Source organism: Chiloscyllium plagiosum, chromosome 10 (assembly GCF_004010195.1).
Source record: "Chiloscyllium plagiosum isolate BGI_BamShark_2017 chromosome 10, ASM401019v2, whole genome shotgun sequence".
In the NCBI taxonomy this organism is placed as follows: domain Eukaryota; kingdom Metazoa; phylum Chordata; class Chondrichthyes; order Orectolobiformes; family Hemiscylliidae; genus Chiloscyllium; species Chiloscyllium plagiosum.
Window position 1 is genome coordinate 40,912,100 of NC_057719.1, and position 25,658 is coordinate 40,937,757.

General features: G+C 40.0%; 1 protein-coding gene across 5 annotated transcripts in view; it reads left to right on the plus strand.

The window, feature by feature from the left end:
• kif26ab (kinesin family member 26Ab) overlaps positions 1-25,658 on the plus strand; it is a 241,477-nt gene that overhangs the window by 185,766 nt on the left and 30,053 nt on the right. For 4 of the 5 annotated variants that reach the window (XM_043697536.1, XM_043697537.1, XM_043697540.1 and 1 more), the window contains 7 exons: positions 2,199-2,411; positions 2,552-2,645; positions 8,165-8,427; positions 8,694-8,877; positions 9,107-9,266; positions 11,360-11,522; positions 11,731-15,229. In XM_043697536.1, the coding sequence (XP_043553471.1) occupies positions 2,199-2,411; positions 2,552-2,645; positions 8,165-8,427; positions 8,694-8,877; positions 9,107-9,266; positions 11,360-11,522; positions 11,731-15,229 (4,576 nt within the window). Of the gene's footprint in view, positions 1-2,198; positions 2,412-2,551; positions 2,646-8,164; positions 8,428-8,693; positions 8,878-9,106; positions 9,267-11,359; positions 11,523-11,730; positions 15,230-17,648; positions 17,894-18,077; positions 18,474-25,658 lie in introns of those variants that run through there. The other variant, XM_043697539.1, reaches the window with a different exon arrangement.

Below are 25,658 nucleotides of genomic sequence, written 5' to 3' on the forward strand. Positions count from 1 at the left end.
GTTAAATTTTAAAAAAAATATTAGGCTATGCAAGATTGATGTGAATTACTGCAGTTTAGGTTAGGTATGAGATACACTCACTCAAAGGAGTTTCCAATATGTTCTGCCTTCATCTGGTTTAACTTCAAGGTATTAAACCTGGCTTCGGACAATCACAGTTACATCACTGTATTGTGCCAGTATTTGGAAAATGGTCTTTGCTTTTCTATTCCCTTATGATGAAACTGCAAGATACATTACAATTGACAGAATTTAGTCCATCAAGTGACTGTTCAATTACAAAATCAGAAATTGCTGGTTAAACTCAGGAGGTCAGGCTGCATCCATGGAGAGAAAGCTGAGTTGACATTTTGGGTCTAGTGACCCTTCTTCAGAACTGATTGTGGCTTGGTTAGTATATATGCTAAAGCAGGGATAGGGAAATGAGAAAGGAGTAAATACTAGATAGAGATGGAGCCCAGAGAGAGAGAGAAAACAGTTGGGCAGACAAAGGAGTGGGTAAAGGTCATCCTGGGAAAATGAATAGCTAATGGAGATCATTTGTGGCTGATGAGGGATTGTTTGTGGTTGCAGCCCATGTGATGACAGAGCCTGATTTGTGGGGGTTTGGGTAAGGACATAGGGCCTGAGCACTTCCTAAAATTGTTGAGTGTGATTTTGAGTCCTGATGGTACAGGGTTTCCAAGTCGAAAATGAGATATTGTTCTTCCAGTTTGCATTGAGCTTCGATCGAGAACTTTAGATAAGTAAGGAAGCTCGAGACTGAGATGTTGGCCAACAATCAAGACTAACTGAAAGGGTTGTAATTGGCTGGTTTAGATTTGTTCTGCTTTTTCTATCAGGACATATTTGGGCAATTTTCCACTTTTCCAGTTAGATGCCAGTGTTGTAGCTATACTGGAAGAGCTTAGCCAAGATAAAACTTATTTCAGAGCACAAGTCTTCAGTAGCATTGCTGATATGTTATCAGGGCTTTTCCAGTGCCTCCAACCATTTTTTGATATCATGTTGAGTGGAATCTGTGATGTGAGGGACCTCAGAGTGGGGCTATTATGATCAATTAACTGGTCATTCTTACCATTACCCTCATTATTGTCACTTAACAGTTCCTGTGCTTTGTACATATTGCCACAGACAATGAACTTCTCGGTACGAGATTCAATGATCAGTTTGAGTATTACATTATGCACGTGAATGAGGTTTTGCAATCCAACCCTGTTAATTGTGTAAACTGAAAAAGTCAAAAGCAATCCTGTTCGCTTTTTGGAATTAGAGTTAACAGCAGCCGCAGCAGCAGTGATACCATTGATAAGTGATTCCTACCTCTGTGTTTATGATCTGTGTAAGTGTTCATAATTGCAAGCACAATTGCATTTATTACTAATATTGCTTCTTTTAATGGTAGACTACTGATACAAGTATCTCCACAACATTGCACAGAATCACAGAATCATTATCCTGATGGAGGGTTTTTGCCTGAAACTTCGATTTTCCTGCTCCTCGGATGCTGCCTGACCTGCTGTGCTTGTCCAGCACCACACACTCGACTCTAATCTCCAGCATCTGCAGTCCTCACTTTCACCCACTTTTGAAAAACAGACATTTTGGAGATAATTATTTTGAGGCAACTCAAATGGTGCATTTAGCATATGGTATTTCACTCTTCATATGTTGTCGCTTAGCAATCACTGTGACTGTCTCCCCTTCATTGCCCATATCCCCACCCTGTGATGTTCGAACTACGTCACTGCATAATAACTGTGAAGTGAGTGTGCCTAGATTGCTGAATGATTTATGCATGACTTATGATGTTTGGTGCTCTAGTGATTGCTATGCTAGAGGCACATTGTCTTTCTTCTCCACGTTCTGCAAAGAGAACAAGTAGTAATTTAGAAACTAAACGCACTTACCTATTGTGTGTCATATTTATTTTACATGATGTATAAAGAATATACTTGCTACACATGAAGTATTTGAAACCACCTGCCCATGTTTTTGGGAGTTGATGCCCCAGTGATGTGTGGCAAGTTAGTCCTTTATCTGAATTTCTTGCTTTATAACTTTGCTCTGATAGGAGAATAACATTAAACTGTTAGAATATTTGTAATTGTTGATTGGCCTGTAAAGAGAATAGTGAAAAAATGTCTTGTTCAATGCTGGTTTTGTGCACTAAACTGATTATATTGCTTTCCTTTCAGGTGAAGGTAATGGTACGGATTTGTCCTTCTCAAGGAGCAAACGATACATCGGAGTCAATGTCTTTCCTGAAAGTAGACTCTCGCAAAAAACAAATAACCCTTTATGACCCCTCAGTGAGTGGTCATTCTGGTTCTGCCCACAGACGAGCCCCAGCTGTTGCTGCTCCAAAAATGTTTGCATTTGATGCAGTTTTTACCCAAGATGCCTCACAAGTGAGTAGGACAACAAAAGACATTGATTAAATTAATTATTATTTATTGGCTTGTATTAGTATCGTATTAATTTCTGCTTTTGTTTATGTGCCCACAGAAATTAGTTAATGTGTTTTCTTCATTTATCTTAATATTCCTAGGCTGAGGTCTGCTCAGGAACAGTGGCAGAAGTAATTCAGTCTGTTGTGAATGGTGCCGATGGCTGCATATTTTGCTTCGGTCATGTCAAGCTTGGTAAGCTCCCAAATTTGTTACTGTTAATTACAATGCCAGACTGGTAATTACATGCTGTCAGAGTTTGCAACACTAAACCTGAAAGCATGTGACTATTTTCTTTTCAATTACTTTGTAGACTTATTAAGTTCTGCTTCTAAATTAATTTTTGAAATGTTCAGAAGACCGTGAGAGGATTTAAAATTTAATAATCAAAATAGATTTTCCATTTTTCCATAGATTTGCATTCAAGTAAATATATCATAAAGTTTACTTTTCAGCTGTTCACTATGGCTCAGTGGTTATCACTGCCGCCTCTCAGTGTCAGGGACCCAGGAGGTCATGTTGCGGCTGTACAGGCCACTTTTAGAATATTGCATGTACATCTGGTCACCTTCCTATTGGAAGGATATGATGAAACTTGAAAGGGTTCAGAAAAGATTTACAAGGGTGCAGAGTTGGAGTATTTGAGCTATAGGAAGAGGTTGAATAGGCTGGGGCTGTTTTCCTTGGAACGTTGGAGGCTAAGGGGTGACCTTATAGAGGTTTGTAAAATCATGAGGGGCATGGATAAGATAAATAGACAAAGTCGCTTCCCTGGTGTGGGGGAGTCCAGAACTAGAGGGCATAGATTTAGGGTGAGAGGGGAAAGATATAAAAGAGACCTAAGGGGCAACTTTTTCAGGCAGAGGGTGGTATGTGTATAGAATGAGCTGCCAGAGGAAGTGGTGGAGCAGAGTACGATTGCAACATTTAAAAGGCATTTGGATGGGTATATGAATGGGAAAGGTTTGGAGGGATATGGGCCGGGGGCTGGCAAGTGGGACTAGATTGGGTTGGGATATCTGTCGGCATGGACGGGTTGGACCGAAGGTTCAGTTTCCGTGCTGTACACCTCTATGACTCTACCATTGATTCTTGGCTTGGGCGAACATCTGTATGGAGTTTGCACATTCTTCCCCTATCTGCATGGGTTTCCTCTGGGTGCTCCAGTTTCCTCTCACTGTCCAAAGATGTGCAGATTAGGTGGATTGACCGAGGTAAATTGCCCACTGGTGTACAGGGATGTGTAGATTAAGTGGATTAGCCATGGGAAATACAGGTTACAGGGATAGAGTAGGGTCTGGGTCTGGGTGCAATGTTCCTTGGAGGGTTGATGCAGATTCAATGGGCTGAATGGCCTCTTTCCTCACTGTAAAAATTCTACGAATACTTCCATACAAAAAACAAAGAACCATAGATGTCGGAAATCTGAATTAAAAACAGAAAAAGCTGGAGAAACTCAGCAGGTTTGGCAGCATCTGTGGAGAGAAAACAAAGTTAACATTTCAGTTCTAGTGAATCTTCTTTGGAATATATTATTTCCTTGTCGTGTTTACCAACTATAGACATATTTCCCTTCCAATCTCACTTCTTTCATATTCAGCCCTGGAGGGGGGAAAAAACTCTTGCCCCAAGTCACTTATAGCAACACTTTCAAACATAACCTTTAGCGTCCTTTCTTCACAATATTCTGCAGCAATCAATTTGTTCAGCCACACTTTCATCTCCACACTTGATATCTTCTTCCTTAGTGAACTCTTTATTATCATTATCTTCCTGTTTGTTAGTCCTTCTGTGGACCTGATTACTCCCTGAAATCCAAAAGACACAGTCCTGAGCACAGGTTTATTCATCTATCGCCATAACTTCACAGGACATATCAAATGTTTCCGGGTCTCAAAATTCCTTGCTAAAATGACTCACTGCTGCAAGCTCATCCTAGAAAGCAAAGGAACTCCATCGTTTCTCTTTCCAGAGTGAATTGCACCTTACACACTTCACCCTATTTCCTCCATCTTCCAATGAATCCAAGGACTTCTTTGTCACCAAGATTTGTTCACTGGGTTTTCTTGCCTTTCCTTGACTATTATGACAGATGTTCCCTAGGCAGCCCATGTCATTGACTTGAACTCTCACCTTTCTCCAATGTCTCTCTAATCTCTTGTTACACTGCTTTCAAACCACAAAACTATACAAGGTGCCGGCATCTTGTATCCTCAGTCTGTTTCCACTAAACTCTTGACCGCTCAGGCTTGCTTCTTGAATGCTGACATTGGGAGTGGTTTATTCTCTTTCGGTGCCGTCATCACCTCTTCTCAAAAAATGTCACCCTTACTCTCTCTACAGCATATTACCAATTACCCTGTCCTCATCAAGGATCTTGTGTCCTTCCAAACATCTGATTAACTTTCTCAGACTCTGTGCTAAAATTTCTTCAATTAGGTTTTTGTTTTCGCCACAGCACTGAACTGGCCCTATTTAAGTCACAAATGGCGATCTCTATGACTCTGAATGTAACACATTGACCCTTCCACTGCTCTTTGCTGTCCCCGCAGACTTGGAGCGAACTGACCACATGGCCCTCTAACATTGCTGGTACTTATTTGTCTAGTTGAATCCACTTTTTATTTATAGAAACAGCAATAGTTTCTCTTTCCTCTCCTACACCATTACCCCTGCCCACTCCATTAGCTTCTTCCTCTGCTTTCCTCATGTGCTGCCCCTCAGTATCCTTCACACATATCTTTTGACTACATTAAAAATACAAGTTCAAGTTCTTACTTACTAGAATTGCAAATTAAACAGAAATAAATAATTCAAGATGAATAAATGCTTAAATTTGTGACTTCAACTTCAAAGTATTAAACATAAAAATTATTTTAATCATATTAAAATCCCAATTCTAACCCTGACCACCAGTGGGATTGTGTTCTAGGTTTATGAGATTGATACTTGAAGTGAGAAGGTTGTCTCATCAGGAAGATTGGGCAGACTGGGCTTGTGAGGGGTAATTTTATTGAAGTCAGTAAGATCCTCAACACCCTTGGTAAGGTGAACATGGAAATAATGTTTCCGCTTGTCAGTGAGTCCTGAGCTCCAGGGCACTGTTTACATGTTAGGGATTGCTCTTGGACAGTGAGAGCCTTTTTCCTCGGATGGCGATGGCTAGCATGAGGGGACATAGCTTTAAATTGAGGGGTTTTAGAAACTGTGTTCTTTGTTTTCATTGAACTCAGATTTTCTTGCCACTGCCCTCTAGGCACAGCCCCTAACTGCTCTAACCCACTTGCTGCACACTATTTATGGCAGGGAGGTTTGGTATGACAAACTAGTTTTGTTATCTGCTCTTTCTGCAGCCTTTGGGGACCAGTATGAGGGGGAATGATCTTAAACTATGAAATAGAGACTGAAATTCCTAATGCTGCATTTGGGAAAGAGTCAATGTCTCAACCCTAGTGGGCCTCTCAACCTCTTCACCACACTATTAGCATCGAAACTTAGTCTTTGTGGTCCTAAACTCTACAATTAATTCCCTCCATTTATTTGATTCTGCTTTACTCTCTTCTTCTAAGACCCTCTTTAAATCCTGCTTCTTTGATTTTACTCTTGTTTCCTCATGTCTGCTTTGGCTTGGTGTCATTTTTGGTATTTTAGTGCTTCTGTGAAATTCCTTTGGCTATTTTCCTCTGGTATAGTCACTTTTTAATGCAATTTATTGTGCTCGAGACTTAGTTTTTTGAAGACAAATCTAAATGTTATATGAATTCCTCAGATCCTTTCTACCAATTAGTGGTCCTGTTTTTGTTCCTGCCTCATACTTCTGAACATTTATCAATGTCTGACAGTGGAAATTGAACACGTACATGTAAAACATCATATTAATGTTATTGAGACCACAATCTGAGAAGAGTTGAAAGATTATTCTGCAAATAGGTCCATTTAACAACTTTGATACAAAAACCAGGTTGCAAGAGTTCAGATCATAGCACTAGTCTTTGCCATGTTTACAAAGCAGTCAAAAACAACTGGTGACCAGGGGTTCATATGGGCGATGAAGGTCTTGTCTACTGGTACAAGTTCCGCACCACTTTTCTCCAGGAAACATGTAATTATTTAATTTAAATTAGGCTCCGACCCAGTGAGAACAAGCCTCCCACCTGATTAATAACTCAGTATGATGGAAATCTTGCAACGTAGAACTGCTGGCCAATCAGAGGGGCCTGCAGGAGGGATTGCCCCTGAATCCCTAAATACAAGTGAGTGTGAGAGGATTGGGATCACGGCTGGGGTGTAGCAGTGGTTGATAGGTGAGGGCAGGATGTTCAGACAAAGGCCAGGGGGCTGCCATCTTGCAGGGACTCCCGCTTCCTGATGCTGGTTCCCTTAATCGGATTCAATTTGTCAGTGACTGAGGGACACCCTTCACTGCTCACTCCCAATCCCAGACCAGGGTTACTGAGTGCTTTTTATGGCTGAAGAGTCCTCTGGACACTGCTCCTTGTGTATTATTTCAGGGCATTAATTCACTTCCAGCAGGTAGGATGCTGACAAGCCTACCTGTCCTGGGCTTGAGGTGTAAAAGCAGCAAGATCTTTACCCTGTAACTTAATGTCTTCCCTCTGCCCCTTCTATCTGAACCTTTCTCTGAGTTGGAGGGGGAGGTGAGGTTGAGTAGGTATGGTTTTAAATTTCACCCGGTATCTTTTATACTGACTCATTTAAAAAAAACTTTACCATGCGGATTGATAAGATTAGCTGTAAGATATTCTAATTTAAGTATCAATTGACCAGTGATGTGTTCCCTTTTATAGTATCAGTTGAGCTTTTTTGCTGATACCTAAATTCAAAGTGGCTCTCTCTGTGTTTTGACGAGGATCACATTAGCCTCCATTACTAAGTAACTTATTTATATAGCTAGAGATGACACTTGAGAAAACAGAAGAGCATAAGATATATCATCTTGTGTACAATCACATTCACACATTAACATACAGGAATTAAGAATGATCTGTTTGACCTCTACAAAATTTGCTAAATAGCAAAATATTCAGACACATAATACTACCATATGTAAATGAGTGGGCAAACAGTGAGGTACTGCTCTTGTCCATGTGTGTCTATCATAGAGAGTTATCACCAACAGCCAAGACACTGGGGAAGGTTCTCACTAACTATGTCATTTAGAAATCTAATGGTACCTCTCCAGAAATCATAGAAAGTAGTGAATCATCTCTTTTCTTCACCCAGTTTCGCTGCCACTGTTTACATAAATCCTTTTAAGATGCATTTGTGGTCCATTTGACATAGATAGTTTTGGGAGATTGCAGGAAGGAGATTGTGTTGTGCAGACCTGGGTTTGCAATATAGTCAATGAGGGTGATACGTTAGAGCTTTAAATGTATCATTGTGGGAGCACGAGGAACTGAGATGCTTCTTCAGAGTGCAGATGGCATATGTTAGCAACTACTACTCTAGAGTCCTTTACCACCAACCCACACTGGATTCTCTGGATCTACCATGCTGCTGGTCAGCTGCTTTGAATTCTAGGATGTGCATTGTTGTGCTTAGAAGGTGGGATGCTAGAGTATCTTTGGTGATTACGGTCCTGTGGCGGTTGTAAACCCAGACCACAAAATGTTGCATATCCAATCTATATTTATCTAACCCACTAAAGAAACTAAAACAGCCTAACATTCAAACTTAAATCTTAATTCCAGGAAAAACATATACTATGATTGGAAAAGACAATTCAATGCAAAATCTTGGCGTGATTCCCTGTGCAATATCCTGGCTTTTTAAACTAATAAATGAACGCAAGGAGAAAACCGGCACTCGATTCTCGGTCAGGGTATCCGCTGTGGAGATCTGGGGCAAGGATGAAAATCTTCGGGATTTGTTATCTGAAGTGGCCACTGGCAGCCTCCAGGATGGTCAGTCTCCTGGCGTCTATCTCAGGGAAGATCCGATCTGCGGAACTCAGGTATTTTTATTATGCTATGTTGTTATATTGTTTTCAAGTAGATTGATATGTGTTTCTCTACTCACTGCTTTTCCAGTTGTGCATTGAAGGTTGTTTGAAACATTCCAGCTGCATTTAAATGTCACTGCCACTCTTTTGGCATTACTGCTTTTCCATCTTTGCTCCCTTGGTACACATATTTTGTTACTAATTGCCCCAGAGAGTTAATCTGTTGAGCAGAAATGCAATCCTCTTCCAATTAGCAATATATTTTTCTTCATATGCAGCTTCAGAATCAAAGTGAGCTGAGAGCCCCTACGGCAGAAAAAGCTGCCTATTTCCTTGATGCGGCAATAGCCTCCAGAAGGACCAGTCGGCCAGATTGTGATGAGGAGGAGAGAAGAAACTCCCATATGCTCTTTACCCTTCACATTTACCAGTACCGAATGGAGAAGAGTGGAAAAGGGGGAAGTATGTTCACTCTGATTTGGAAACTGTGTCTGTCCTGCTTGTATGCATCATTGATTTAAAAATGTACAATGAGTAACTGTGGTCACTATCTGATTTCTCAGAAAACTTCACTATTTGCTTGTCATTTATATTTAATAGAGGTGCTGGGTTGTTGTGTTTATTCTGTCTGTTAGTTGAATAAATTCAGAATCTCTTAAATGGCTTTGTATATCTTACCATCCTTTTGCAGTGTCCGGGGGGCGTAGCCGTTTGCACTTGGTCGATCTGGGGAGCTGTGAAAAGGTTTTAAGCAAGAGCCGAGATGCTGGTGGTGGCCTCTGTCTATCACTTTCAGCTCTGGGCAATGTCATTCTGGCGTTAGTTAATGGCGCTAAGCATGTGCCGTACAAGTAAGTAATGCATATGATGAATTATATGAGAACACTTGAATAAGAATTTTGATGCAGGAATGAAGATGTAAGAGGTGACCGTGATGTAAAAATTATATGGATTTATAAAGTCAGAAATTGCCTTGCATTTTTGTATCTAAAGCCCCTTTCTCATCTTCTAAAAAAAGTTTAAGGCTTAAAATCTGATTTAACTTTGCCAGTCTTCTAACAAAATAGCCATGAGCTAACCCATGTCCCACCCTCACAGCCACATTTTCTGGATGACCTTGTTGGGGGTGGGGGTGTATCTTTACCAAACTTTTACAAGGACTGCGTAGGGTGGGATAAAGGTCTTTCTGCAAGTGATACCAGCTGACCAGCTGGTGAGCATGACAGAGCATTAAAAATATATCATTTAAAAATAAGTTTTGGGGATCAAGGAACAGCAAAAATGACCCCTGCTCATTAGTTTCCGCCCACATATTCATAGCAGATTTCTTGGCATCTTCATTGCAAGCGGAGGTGTCCCAGATTGGACCTCATCCACTTTGTCATTCAAATTGTACAATCTTTCAATGACTCCCCAAACACTGACAGAGCCAGCGGTAGAAGTAAGGGAAAGGCACCATTTATTTTTGCCTGTAACTGTTAAAGTTGTAAACTAGGCATAATTCAATACTATTCATTTGAAAAAGGTCTATATATTTAATGGCAAACTGTAAGATGAGGAGAATTTGTATGTTTGCCAATTAGCTGTTTGTGCAACTCTTAATTGCCATGGAACACTGAAATTCTCGGGCAATTCTTGGACTGGGATTATTGAGTAGACAGGACACATTGGGCAGCATCTTGCTGGAAAATTATGGTATTTCAATGATAACATGCTATTATTATATAAATCTATTAGAGAATTCAGAATGAGAGTTTTAATGTGAGATGCTAGGTGATTTTTCACTCAGTTATTTGTTTTGCACAAACAGCATCTTAAACTTCCCATTATTCTAACAAACCTGAACATTTTTGCATATGATTTGACTATTAGACATGGGCTCAGAGTTTATGATTAATACTAATTAACGACATGATCATTGTTAATGCAGTGCCAATCAAACTTGCTGGCCCACAAAAACCACATTCTATCTTTCTAAATGTTTCCCCTACTTTTGTTTCTGTCTCTTTTTCAGATTCTTAATGCAACCTTTGATTCGCTGTCCATTTCTGTTGTTCCTTTGTTTCTTTCTCAGTCATTGAATCTCACTGTTTAAGGTGATGCACTATTACCCCTGCCAGTTGCTCTTGCTGTTCCATTGTTAGCACAGTCTGACAGGTTATGGTACAAAAAGATTTTCAGCTGAACAATGCAGAAAAGTGCTGATGCTGCAAATGACCTGGGTCCAATAATGGTTAGCTGAATATTTGGCACAATAATCTTTGATATAAGTGCAGAAATCTAATGATTGAAATTCTTTCTGCCATTAATTAAGATTGAAAAGCTAATATGCCCATGAATAAAAATGGCATGTGAACAAATGGCATTACTGTGCCTATCATTTTAATGTAAACTTTATTGAAGTGTTGCTGAAGAAAAGAGATTTTTTATACATTGATGCAAATCAGTTGAAATTTTGCTTCATCTTTCCGAATTCAACACTAATCATGTCCAGGCAATGAACAATGCCATTACGTTTGTGGCAATAATAAAAAAAACTCTGTTTATCTTCTTAAGGAATGTCTTGTAACTATGCTAAACATGAATTTTGTAATTCTCCACAGTAAGTTACTGCGCTTACACTTATTTGAAGCTGCATGCTATCTTCCACAGACAAAAACATATTATCCACATTTTCAAACAAATAACCTCAGCTGATGTTCTTACCTGAAGTGATTTTATCAGGAAACTGTCGTAAAGTCGAACAGAATGAAATACTGCCAGTCTTGTTCTGTGCCTGAACTAAAGTACAACATTAAAATCCATTTAATTCCAATGAAATTTTGACGAGGAAAAAGAAAATAGTATGAAAATTCTGGACGTATGAAAATAGATGATTAACTTAAAGTACTTAATCCATCACTTTCTTTGCCTCTGAATGAATTTGTTTTGTTGTACAATATAGGGATAGCAAACTTACTATGCTCTTGAGAGAATCGCTGGGGAATATAAACTGCAGAACAACCATGATCACCCATATTTCTGACTCTCCTGCCAACTATGCAGAAACCCTTACAAGCATTCAGCTTGCGGCACGAATTCATCGTATGAGAAAGAAAAAGTCCAAGGTCCGTATCTGTTCCAAGTGGAATATCAAATGATGTTAGTTTCAAATGTAGACCTCAAAAGCATTGATAACCCTGTCAATATAGATAACTTTCCACCTAGTTTTGTCAAGTTTAAAGAGTCAGATTTTAAAAAAAATCTACATTACCTTGTTTTAAAATATGTGGTTCCATGTTCCATTTGAAATAAACATTTTTCTATTTGAACTAGTACGCCTCAAGTTCTTCAGGAGGAGAGAGTTCTTGTGAAGAAGGCCGGATTCGAAGACCACCTAATTTAAGACCCTTTCACTCAAGAACCACAGCTCTTGATTCAAATCTTCCTGTATTAGGAATACCCAGTGATCCAGATTATTCATCAAGCAGTGAGCAATCATGCGATACAGTTATTTATGTTGGTCCTAATGGTGCAGCACTGTCTGATCGAGAGCTAACAGATAATGAGGGACCACCAGAGTTTGTCCCCATAATCCCTTCTCTTAACAAGAAGCATGACCCCAAGAAAAGCAAGGAAACTATGATTGTTGGTAAGAGGACTGAAAGAGACTATTTCAAATGTAACACTTTTGCTGAACTGCAGGAAAGATTAGAGTGCATTGATGGGAGTGAGGAACCCATCCAGTTTTCCTGTGAGCAAGGACTTTTCATCTGTAGTAATAATCCAACCCCTATGAGGATGGAGAATGTGCAATGTCTAATATCACACGAAACAGCACAATCTGGCCCGGCAACAGAAAAGGTACCGGTACCTTCTCACAATCTCTATGGAAAACATTCTCCAATAGAAGTGGTGTCTCCTAAAAAGGGCCAGAGCTTGCATGCTCCGTTACCAGTTCAGCAGCATAATGGATCTCCAGTGAAGAGCCCTTCTCACTCGATAACAACTGAACATTCAAAAGTGCAAACCAAAGCTGAAGGAAGCATAATGGAATTAAGTGGTAACACTGGAATGGATGGAGTGAAGGAGACAATCACAGCTTCCACAAAAGTGCCCAAATCCAACAGCCCGAAAGCACACAAGCCGGCCCACACTACGCCTGCGCCTGCCGTGAGGGAAAAGTTGTTTTTCAATAGAAGGCCGTTGCCAAGCCCTGCACCACCACCTCCCCAAACAAAAGATAGAAAAATCGATTGCTCTGAATCTAGTAGTGGCGGTGTGATAAGAACTCCTCCAGTAGGAATGAGCCATCAGGTAACAAATAAATCGGATTCCATTGTAACTGGAGGTGCTGCTGCACATTGCAAAAGCAAATACAAACAATCCACTGGATCAGATGCAAATTGTATAAGGTCAGCATTCAGGAATGATTGTATTGACCGAGATATGTTGACTACTACTGTGACTTTGCAGCAGCCTGTGGAACTGAATGGCGAAGATGAGCTGGTATTTACTGTTGTAGAAGAACTGTCATTTGAAGGGATTTTGGAAAGTGGTCGACCTGCTAGCATTATTAGCTTTAATAGTGATTGCTCACTTCAGGCCTTGGCCTCAGGCTCACGGCCTGTCAGCATTATTAGTAGCATAAACGATGACTTTGAAGCTTATACCTCACCGGCAACCACTGCTGGAGCAAACATGGACAATGTTGTGCCAGTTGCAGATGATTCTTTTTGCAACAGTAGCAGACGATCATCAATTAGTTCCTGGCTCAGTGAACTAAGCATCTGTGCTATAGAAAGTGATGGGGCTCAACCCTCTGACACTTTCATTGTGCAGTCTTGTTACAGTTATGGTGAGAACACTCTGGGATCTTTTAATTTGGACTCATCTGACATGCTGCAAGACATGTGTGCACCACTGATGCAGGCTCAAAACAGTAACTTGACTGATAGCTTCTTCAGAGTAACAGAAGCTAACAAAAGCACTGGTTCAATCAAACCTGTTGTCAACACCGACAAAGGTTCCAGTGCCTTAGGTTTATCCAAAGTGGTGTCTGGCAAAGTTGTGATTGGCAGTAATGATTCATCAGCAACTAAAACCAGCACCCCAGTGCATCGTCATGTCCCCGTAATTTCTGAAGATCCTATTTGCTACTCTAGTCTTCCCCGGAAAATGAAATCTACCTCATCTGTGAACCATAGCGGTAGCACAGTAGATTGTGGAGATACTCTACAGCAAGAAATCGAGTCTGAGGATCCTTGGTTACAACGCACAAGTGGCCACTCAGAGCCAAAAGCTGAGGATCAAGCACTTTCTGTCAAGTTTGCTCCCAAATCTGCTTCTCACAGTCAAATCAAACAGCAAATGAAAACATCCCATAATACTGGAACTATTCCTCGGCTTAACAAGTCTCATACACCTGCTTCCTGTACACAACGGGTTGTTTATGGATGTGAAATGGTGAATAAATCTGATGGATTCAACAATGCCATTGGTGCAAACACAAGAAAAAATGATGCGCCAGCTAAGGTATCACAAGTGAAAAAAGGAAATGCAATGGTTGCTACAATGCCAATAATGCACACCAGTGTTAATACTGGAGCTATACCCAAAGACCAACCAGATTTTGCTTCAGTGACAAGCAGCTTAAAATCAGCTTCATGCAAGAAAACTTCAGTGCCCAAAACAAGCTTGCTACCAAGGCTCAATGGGATACCTCCAGCTCCCCCAGTCCGTAAATCCAGTCTAGAGCAAAGAAACAGAGTTACTCCACAAACTAATGCTCAAAAATGTACCAGTCCAGAGGTAGTTAATGTATCACCATCAAAATTAGAGGATGAAATAGATGGGAGACTAAATGTTGCTTCTTGTATTGTTGAAGGTAACAACAGCAGATCAACAAACATAAAGTCTGACCACATGTTTGTTAAAAACATTTCAAGCTCAAAATCCCGAATGCCTAAACCTGAGTCCGTGCATCGCTGTGGGAGTCTGCAATCACTTGAGAGATGTGATAGTCTTACATCAGTTGGATCCAAACATAGCATGTCTAAGGAAAGTGGCCACCTCGTCAACAACAGTAGAGCAGGCCGATCAGTACCGAGGCTTGGTGTGTCACCATCAGCTCCAGTAATGTCCACTCCGACCGTTCCTGTCGTCCCTGCTACTGGGAAATCCAATCAAACCAAAAGTACTTCCACTAATAAGGTGATGGTGTCAGGAAATAAATGCCGAAGCCTTTCTACAAGTGGTGTGAAAGGGTTAAGCACATCGGTTAAATCATTAACCCAATCAATGGGTCGAAGTTCCAGTGTGCCATCAAATGGAAAAACAATACCTCGTTCAACACAGGTAGCAATGTGCAAACCTGGTAAAGGAACTATCATGGGAACAAAGCAAGCCGTCAGGGCAGCAAACAGCCGTGTCTCTGAACTAGCTTCTGGGGCGTCCTCCAGTAAAGTGGGCCACTTGAGAGGATCCACTGACTCTGACAGTGGGAATGACAGTGGGGTCAACCTCAGCGATGAAATATCACAGATTCCAGTCTTGCCTTCTCCATACAGTAAAATAACTGCACCAAGGAGACCTCAACGCTACAGCAGCGGGCATGGTAGTGACAACAGCAGTGTTCTTAGTGGAGAGCTGCCTCCAGCCATGGGAAGAACAGCTCTTTTTTATCATAGTGGTGGCAGCAGTGGCTATGAAAGTATGATACGTGACAGTGAAGCTACAGGGAGTGCATCATCTGCACATGATTCCATGAGTGAAAGTGGAATGTCTTCATCTGGTCGTAACAGAAGTTCAAAGTCCCCCAAAAAACGGATGGCTGGTAAGCTAGAAATTTATTTATTATAGTATTTGGCTCCAATTTTTGAGAATGAAAATGCAAGAACATTTTTGAGGAGAAATTACATTAAATATTTTTTATTTATTCATGGAATCTGGGCATCAGCACTTATTTTCCATCTCTAATCACTCTTACAAAGAAAAATGAAAAGTGTAGCTTTTGTGTGAAGGTATATTGCCTGATCATCTTCTGTGTAATATTTACAAGTGTCACTATGTACTAAGCATGACTCAAGGTGTCTATATAGTGATTTACTTTCTTGGTAACCACAAATGGAACTGATACTAGTTATTCAGCTTCCCCTGAATCTGACTATCAACTAGACTATCAACTATTCACTAGAAATTGAATTACATAAAGTGAAAACCTTTTGCCAGTTATTTGTAAGCCTCAGTCTATGGCTGCATATTACCCTCTATTCCCCCCCCCCCCCCAGCGAAGGGGGTCTTGTTAAATCCAATGGATGGCCTGCCCACTATCCACCTGCCCATCCCTGTCCCCACCACAAATGTACCAGTGGCAGGGGTGACATAGTGTCACCTGCCTAGCAGTGGGCCAATTGAGATCTTTATTTGGGTAATTAATGCCTGTGATGCCTCTGGAATTGAATACACAGTGGGAAAGTCCAGTGCCATTGCTCAGCCTGGCAGGTTGTTCTGCATATGTTGGTGTCTGGAGGGACATGGAGAAGCTCCCACTTTAATGGATCTCTGAGGGTATTGGAGGTGCTCTCCTCCTGCCTTTGCCTCCCAATCCCCTATCTTCTCTTTGTGGCCTTTAAACTTGGCATTCAGCAAGGTCCCCATATATTTACCGAAATCCTGATCCAGGGTTGGATGTGCCTGTTGCTCATTGGCTGGCAGCTGTCTAAGAATGTAACGTAAGCAACAAAAGCAGGATTAGTTCAATTGGCTCCTTGAATTTGCTCTATCGTAGATGCTCTGAGCATGAGTTTAACTGTATTTTGTTGGTATTCATATGATTCTTGATTCCTTTATAAATCAAAATTCTCACTAACTCAGCCTTGAGTGTATTTGATGACCCAGCCTCCAGGATTTGCAGTGGCAAGGTAATTCCAAACAGGAATTACCCTTTTCATCTTCAGTAGGAGATCCCTTATTTTAAAACTGTGTATCCTTAGTTCTTCATGTTTCCTGTACAATGGGAAATACCATCTTGGTACCTACCTTGTCAAAATGCCTCAGAATCTTTTATGTTTCAATAAAATGACTTTTCAGTCTTCCAAATTCCAAAGAATGTAGGTATACTTGCTTAACCTTTTCTGGTACAAATAACCTCTCATCCCAGGAATCAGCCTGGTGAATCTTCCCTGGACTTACAGTGCAAGAATACCCATCATTAAGTAGAGTGACTAAACTGCACAGCTATTGCTGAAGGCTGGAAATCCTGCCTCCAGCCTATTGTTACCCATGGGGCAGCCGGTTTTCCCATTCCTGGCTTTCCTTCAGAAATTCCGTGTCTCACAATTCATCCGCATATCACTCCTTGGCACAAATTCTTGTCAAAGGCATCTGGTTTGGAGTTTTAAGCATGCCAGTATTTTGCCAAGTATCAGCATTCATTTTCATATCTTCACAGTGAGTCTTAGCTGGATAATTAATTGTCAACAAGTAGCTATCTCACAAGTGAACTACAAAATCTATAGCTCCGAGAGCAGAAACGTAAAGTATTGTGGATGGGCAAGATCAGAATTTGGTTTGTTGCTGAGTGACCTCTTGTTGTTAACCCTTATTATGTCCATTGGAAATTTTGATTAAATTGAGGATTAAATATGGCTGCACCTGTTTGAGGGGGAATATTATGACTTGGTAATGATAGGTGTGAGGGATACCTATGCATCTTTGGCATTCACTGTTACTAAGACCTTCAGGGCAAATTTACATTTTTTAAGGGGAAATGTTTTTAGAAACACTTTATGAGTAAATGGCAGCGGCAGAATTTATTTTGTACATTGAGTCAAGACTATACAAGAATGCATGTGGCAGCAAGGCACCAATAAGCATTTTGAATGGAGCAGGAACCAGTGTACTGGGTCAGGAATACATCCATGTAGACGGATGGAATTATATGTACCAGGTCACCTCAACACTGCTTATGAGAGAACCTCATATAGAGTAGATGTGCTATTGTTGTGGTAATAATAGCCACATTTATTTTCCATGATTGTAGGCAACCAATTCTTGAAAGTCTGTGCCTAATTTACTGCTAATAGTCACTTGAAATCTCTATCAGAAACCAGTTGATAACCTCATTAATATATTACATAATGAATGCAAAATAAAAGTAACATCATAAACTGATACTAATTATGCAAAGTGGAGTTCAGCAGGAGACAGCAATGGCCATGTTTCACCAAGAGAGTTATTATTCTCATCAATAGTTTACAAACATCAAGATGCTTTCTTTGGAGCAGTCACTTCAGTACCAATATCCACTGAAAAGTTGGCAACACCGCAACCTTGTCATAAGCGAATCAGTGACCTGAAAAGGCTTGTGAGAAAAAATTGTTCAAAGGTTGAAAGAACACTGTTGAGGTGCTATGCTCCAGAAGAAATGGAAGAGACACAACAATCTTCAAAATCATTCTAAGGGGAAAGTACCAATCTTGGAGCACCAGACAATCTGGTGAGTTTTGAATTATTATTTCTCCTACGCAATTGTGTGCATTTATATTTATCAAGAACAATGTTTAATGTTGTTTCTAAATTTGCAAAAAGAAGTTGCACTTCACCTTTGTTTGAACTATTTCAGTTCAAAGGGTATTTGCGTATAAGTAATGTTTTGTATCTTGTCCCTTTTGTCTCCACAGAGGAGTTGCTGTTCTTCAATTTATACACTATTTAATGCAAAAGAATTTGTCCTTCCCAGACTCTACCCGACAGCAAGGAATTCATTACTGTGAAGAAGTCATTGGGACCGAATTTCAGCTATTCACCTGAATGTACTTCAATGAAAATAAAGGTTTTACGGTGGTTATTATAAGGAGCTCATTGGCTGTTACAATCTTACAATGCAACAGCAAGTTGCAAATCTAGCCCATTAACCATCAGTCAATTGAAATATATGGGGGCAACATGGGGGCTGAGCACTGCTGCCTCATAGTGGCCAGGGAGCCAAGTTCAATTTCACCTTCTGGTGACTGTGTGAAGTTTGCACATTACACATTCTCCCTTAACCTGCGTGAGTTTCCTCCAGGTGCTCCAGTTTCTTGCTACAGTCCAAAGATGTGCAGGTTAGGTGAATTGGCCATGCAAAATTACCCATAGTGTCCAGGGATGTGCAGGCTAGGTGGGTTAGCCATAGGAAATATAGGATTATAGGGATAGGTTAGAGGTATGTGCCTGAGTCAGATGCTCTTCAGAGGGTCATTGTGGACTGGATGGGCTGAATGGCCTGCTACCACACTGTAGAGATTCTGTTAAATAACTTGCACTGTCTGCTGTGTACCTCACCTGTCAGGAATGTGCTAGTCATGATTTACCAACCATGAAAGGAATAATTGAAAATCATGTGCAATGTTTGTCACTAAGTTTCCAATATATACTACTGCTCAAAGACTCCTCCTGGAATGGCACTGTTTGAAAACTATTCATCAAGAATAGGGACTTTTTAAACAATCTTTCATGAAATATGGACCTTGCCAATGAAGCAGCTTTTATTGCCCATCCCCATTCACCCTTGAGAGCACTGAAAGGATACGATGTTGCTGTGCTTCTGGAATAAGATAGGCCACACTTGGTAAGGAAAGTGGATTTCTTTCCCTTTTTTTGACAATTGAAAATAATATTATGGTCACTGTTACTGAGACTAGACTTTTAATTCTAGACTTAAAGATTGAATTTAAATTCCACTAGCTGCTTTGGTGAGATTTGAACCCATTTCTGGAGCATAGCTTAGGCCTCCAGACTACTTGCCCAATGACATCCATGATTTGGAGTTGAGTGGGTACATTTTTCAATTCTTTTGGTTCTAACTTTAGAAATTGGGTGGCGCAGTGGCAGAGTGGTTAGCATTGCTACCTCATGGTGCCAGGGACCTGGGTTAAATTCCACCCTTGGGTGACTGTCTGTGTGGAGCTTGCACATTCTCCCTGTGTCTGTGTGGGTTTCCTCCAGGTGCTCTGGTTTCCTCCAATAGTCCAAAGATGTGCAGGTTGGGTGAATTGTCCATGCTAGATTGCTCCATAGTATCCAGTGATGCACAGGATAGGTGGATTAGCCATGGGAAATGCAGGATAACAGACATAAGATGGAGGGGGGAAAAAAGAGAGACTGGGGTGGGATCCTCTTTGGAGGATCGTCGTGGAGTCAATGGGCTAAATTGCCTGCTTCCACACTATAGGGATTCTACGATTCTTATTATCTGATCCAACACTGATTCAGCTGGACGTGCCCCTGTTCCTCATGTGAAAAACAGGCAAGTAAGAAGAATTAATTAACCATGTCATGTTCCAGTGTATTAACAGTTTGGCTTTGTCCTTCTCTGCATTGGATAGACTAAAGATATGACATTACTAAACAAAGACTGTAGCAATTCAGTATCAAAGCTGTAACCCCACACTATTTAGAGAGGATTAAGCACACAAAGTAATTGGATCTTAATGAGGTGCTATTTACTTTTTGAACATGTTTATTATTGTAGTCAGTGCTGAGCAGTGCAAGCAGTAACCCAACACCATTTAGAAGAGATTAAGTATCGAAGGGAATTGCAACTTAATGAGGTGTGAGCTACCCAGTGAACACCTGTTAGTACCCAAATTAGATGGAATACATGACATGTGGCCAGCAGCAACTTAATAATTAAGTGTAATGAAAATGGTAAAATGGTTAGTGTTTTTGAATGATTTAGATGATTGCTTGGCATAAGGGAATGTTGTGATGCAGTGGCTGTCTGCTTACCTCTGGAGCAGAAAAACTGAGTTTAAGTTCTGACTGTCCTAGAGTAGGAACAGGAACAGGAACAGGTTGACTAAAAATAATAGATGATTGCCTGATTTGAAGATAGCAAGATGAAATGCTGGGGACAGCATATAGCTGCTGAATTGGGCTATTTGTCAAAGAGTGTCATCTAAGGCACACATTGTATATTGCTGTGGTTAATGTGGAAATATTTAGTTTGGCCAGAGTTAATAGAGCATATGGGTTCTCTTGTTAATCGATTGCTGTAACATTAGTAACCCTCCTCTATATTTGAGGTGCAGTCACTCAGTTTTTAGAGAAAACTGAAACCTTTCCATGGGACCAGTAAATATTTAAATAGTGGAACACCATTCAATGGACATGACATTCAAAACCCTACCAGCTAATTTTATTGACATTAAAAATTTGAACACGAAACCATGAGCTGGTTGTTTTTGATATGGGGACAAAATTGTTGCTTTACTTTAAATATTTTTACTGAGAGACATGATGTACTGGTAGGAATTGCACTTATATTTGAGTCATGTCCATATCATTTATACAGTTGTACAATCTAAAAGTAATGAGGATAACTACAATTAAATGTATTCTACTTTTATAATGAGTAATAACTTATTCATTTGTAATATTTTTCTAGCTCTACAATAAAGTAGGCCTATTCTACTCAATTATGCTTCCTGTGTTTATTTTAAAGTCTCTCTCCACTTTCTATTCATTCTCTAAACTAGTCTTATATGCACACTGAGATTGATTCCTTTAACAGATGTGGAATGAAAACAATTTCTCAATTCAATTTGGCACAATTTCTCCCAGGCTCTTGAAAATCTTATTTTACTGGTGGAAGATATCTTCCCTGCCACCAATAGAAAAAGTACAGTACCACAATCTACATCTATACTATGGATGTGCATCCAGAGCAATACAATTTTGTAACATTTGTCACGTGAAGCATAGAAAAGATGTCTATCAATCACGTGTTTGGATGAATGATGGCTGCTCACACTTCATTACATCAGAGTTGCCTGTTTTCAATGCTGCTGCATTTTGAATAATTAGATATCATGGCATCTCAGTGACTGGTGTTAAATTAAGACTTACTTGAGTGTGACTAAACCATCCAGGTAGATCAGCCACATAATGATTGCCTGGCTAAAGTAATTGATTCCATTTCCCAATAATTAGCTTAATTGCTCCTTTTCCTCAAGCATCTTTAAAATTTTAACCATTTTGTTAAAGTGATAGATGAAATGTGAATTGAATTTGCCACTGCTAAACAGTACTTTAAAATTTTAACATTACCTGGTTTAGGTGAGTGTTAGAATTTATCGCCAGGTGCATTATCACTCACATATGCTTCAAAGAATACCACCAACAATTGATCAGTATGTCATTAAATTTCATCGTGAGTTGCCCCATAGGTCAGGGGAAGTGGAAATAATTAAAAATTCGTTTATTAAAGACTTTTACTGAAATCCACATACCCATTTATCTTGGATCCCAGACTGCTCTACTGCAGGACTCTGCCATCCTTTCTCTACTCACAATACATCTCAACTGGTCTAAATGTTGCAACATGTCCTGTTTCCAGTCAGTCAGCAGTTCTTTCTGACTGACTTAGGGGTTGCCATCTGAGAAGACAACTTAATGTTTATGACCTTGTCATTAAACCCTCCATGGTTTTGCATGTTCATTCTTTTTCCCTCCACAGTCTTGTGCTGCTTGGTTTTTGCAATCTCTTCTAGCCTGTTACCTACTTTTGTCCTCATAAATTCAATACCTTGGACTCTGGACTGTTGCACATCCCATACTACGGCCTTCCCCTGCCAACTCTACCTCCTTCAGTCTTTTGTTGACAGCAGAACCTTAATCTTTTCCATCTATCAAGATTTTCCTTCCTCAACCTCTCTGTTACTATCTTGTCTTTTAAAAACTGTGTCAAACTCCAACTTTTCCATTATTGCATTTAATCACTGCCTTCCTGCATCTGTTTTCATTATCACTGTCTTTGAAATCCCTTGTGGCATCCTGCTCACTGACTCTTCCCAACTCAAAACAGCTATGGACAATTATTTTTTCCACAGAGATGAAGCCAAAGTTTAACCTTACTTTCCACTGTTACCTTTGTTGACGATTGATTCATGAAGCCACCAATCAAAACTGTCACTTTCACTCTTTCAGTGTCAGTTATGGAATTACGTTCCCATTTTGCTGAGACTGCTGCCATATAAATAGCTGTAGAAGAGGGTGGATGGCTATAATTAGTTCAATCTAATCTGGCAGTTTCGAATTCCTGGAAATTGAGTTCTGTATGAACCAATTTTAATATCAAAGCACCATCATCAATTTAAATTAATGCAAAAATAAGAAAAAAACCGATGATAATACGGTTTTATAGGTGGGAGGATGGTTAAAACAAAGGAATGTACAACAGGCCATGATGTGCAAACTAGGAGCTGTCACCACCATTAAAAGTCATTTGAGAAGATGTGTAAAGGTTAAAAGATAAATAGCAAGACAGATGAATTTGGAAAAGGAATTCCAGTAATTAACAACAAAAAGTTGAAAGTCTTATTCTTAATGAGGGTTGAAACAAGGAAAAATACACAACATGGAACGAGTTCAAGAAGAGATGTTTGGCTTGAGGAAGCCTCAGAGTTTGGGTGACATAAGGTCACAAAAGGGTTTAAAGACAATAATGAGATCTGTGAAAAGTTAAAAGATCACACAACACCAGGTTATAGTCCAACAGGTTTAATTGGAAGCACACTAGCTTTCGGAGCGCCACTCCTTTATCAGGTGATGAAGGAGCAGCACTCCAAAAGCTAGTGTGCTTCCAATTAAACCTGTTGGACTATAACCTGGTGTTGTGTGATTTTTAACTTTGTATACCCCAGTCAAACGCCAGCAACCCAAATCATGAGATCTGTGAAGTCAATGTAGCTCACCAGAGCTGGTAATAATGTGCAAATGTAGTCGCTGCCAGTCAAGTCCCATTCAGCTGAGTTTGAACAAAATTATTAACACTGAGAAAGGATTGAAGGCAAGCTGACAGGCTTAGATGCAGAAAAAATGGTTTGGTGAGAATTTAATATGGAGCTGAGATGAGACAATACATTCAAGGACTTGAGGAACAAAGCAAGTTTAAAATTGGGTGGTGTTGAAGAAGATGATGTGACAAGTGGAGACTTTTTGAGGACAACAGTTTTTAAAAATACAAGAAATGGTATCTGGTCAATGAAGAAGCCAACAATGAGTTAATTATTAATCATGAGTTTCTTCAGTTGGAATGTAATAAATCCCTTTAGGCTCCACAAACCCAAATTACATATCAAGAGAATCATTGTTGTGAATATCTGTGGAGGTAGTCCTGCTCAATTGCTTAATTTTAGTCAAAGATCTATAGCAAGACTGGAAAAGAGAATCTGTGGGTCTTAGTTACAATGGATGAACAGAGAACCATATTGGGAATTCAGCTTCCTGTGTATCAAAGTCAACTTTTTTTCCCAATTCTTCTGCAGATCTGTTCTCCTGTTCTTTGCTTGCATTAGTGGATTGGTGATGAAGAAGGAATGAGGGAAGACTGGATTACTGTGATTGAGATCTAGAGGCAGCACATGAAAGGATTTGGAAATAATTTTGCTTTAGCTGTGTTTAAAGTCAATGAATTAAGTGATTAGAGAATAAATTAAGGAATTGGGTTTTGTTTATTGTAGGCATATAAATAAGCAGTAATCTGTACTTATCATATGAGAGAGTTACAAATGTAACTAAACATGGGGGAGATACAACTGGTGGCTACACAACTGTTATGGCCCAGTGTTCTAGGTAGGGTGGTGCTGGAAAAGCACAGCAGGTCAGCCAGCAGCTGAGGATTAGGAAAGTTGACTTTTGCTTAGTTGTGAAATAAGGATTGTGGGCAAAAGTAACAATTATTAATCAAGATTAGCAAGAGTCCAGTCACCTAAATAATCACCTAACAGATGAAAGGCTTAACAGACAATCAATTTTTCAATGTATAATTTCAGTTACATCACACTGTAAATTTTTGTTATAAATTCTGTGTGTTAGGATTGAGCCCTCCACTACCACCTGATGAAGGAGCGACGCTCCGAAAGCTAGTGTGCTTCCAATTAAACCTGTTGGACTATAACCTGGTGTTGTGTGATTTTTAACTTTGTACACCCCAGTCCAACACCGGCATCTCCAAATCACACCTAAATATGAGTCAATTGGAAGTAAAAACCAGTTGGGGTAGTATTTGTGAAACATGCGTATGACAAGGGCAGGGTTATCCATCTCTGGAACAATAAATGAACAGCTTTAATAAGAACAATCTGTTTAAACATACAGCACTTTGCAAATGCGTTGTTTATACAACTTCTCCTTTGAAAGGTTACTAAATTAAAAAGTTCAAGGGCCAGATTTTTTTTTGTGTCCGTCAACATTCCAGCAAAACTGAGACAAGGCTTAGAGGCATATCCTGCTCCCTTCCATTTCACAATGGGAGTACAATGGATTGTCTAAAATACATTATCCCCATGTTTGTGGGCAAAGCAACTTTAAATAAGAGAATTGTTGTCCTAAACTTATTTTTCAGCAGTTACCTGACTTAATGCTGGATGTAAGGAGTTAGTTAGGTCTCAGTGTTTAGTCGTTCATGGAGATTTCCTTCAATGTTGTTCAGCTAATTAAATAATTCTCAACCCTATCAACAGTGAGAAAAATTTTGACCAGAAAATAACTTCAAGTAGAAATTCCTTTCCTTCTTCTGTTCTGCCTGATCCAGTCAGTTGAAATTCCTCAGCAAAGATCAGAGATATCTCCAATACTGCAATCAAATTACCCTGCAACTAGACGTTTGGTGAGGGTTAGAGGCATCTTTGTGGTGGGATGACTGCCAAGCAGAAAATCCAGGTCTAAAGGTTCAATATTTTTGTGAGGACTTGAAGTTCCATTAATATTTTCCAGTGTTTGTGCTGCCAGTAATTTTCTCTCAGTGGAAATGAAGAGAGAACAGGAAGTTTACAAACAAAATATTGTGATCTGCTATAAGATTTATCAAATATCAGTCTTTGCTGTATTAAAGCAATTTTCAAGATTGTGTGCACAGATCCAGCCACAGAGGGCAGAGGTCTTTGGCACCACCATGTTCGGGATTGGAGGCAGGTGAAGGCATGGAAATACCAGCGCCAGTTTGTGTGTCAGTTTGGTGACTTTCTGTTGTCAGCCATTTTGGGCCAGCTTCAGGGTGCAGAGGGCTACCTGCACCATGAGGCAGTGAACCAATGAGATTCATTAAAAGCCTTGTAGAAGGCCCTATAAAGAGGACACCTGAAAAAAACCCAGTATGCCTGGAGTTTTACAACACAATATGGGGGCTGTTCAACTGCTTGGTGGAATCACTGATTCAGCTAGGCTCACAAGTTTAATTGTGTCCAGGTGTAAGTGCAGGCAAAGCAGATCCTGTTCGA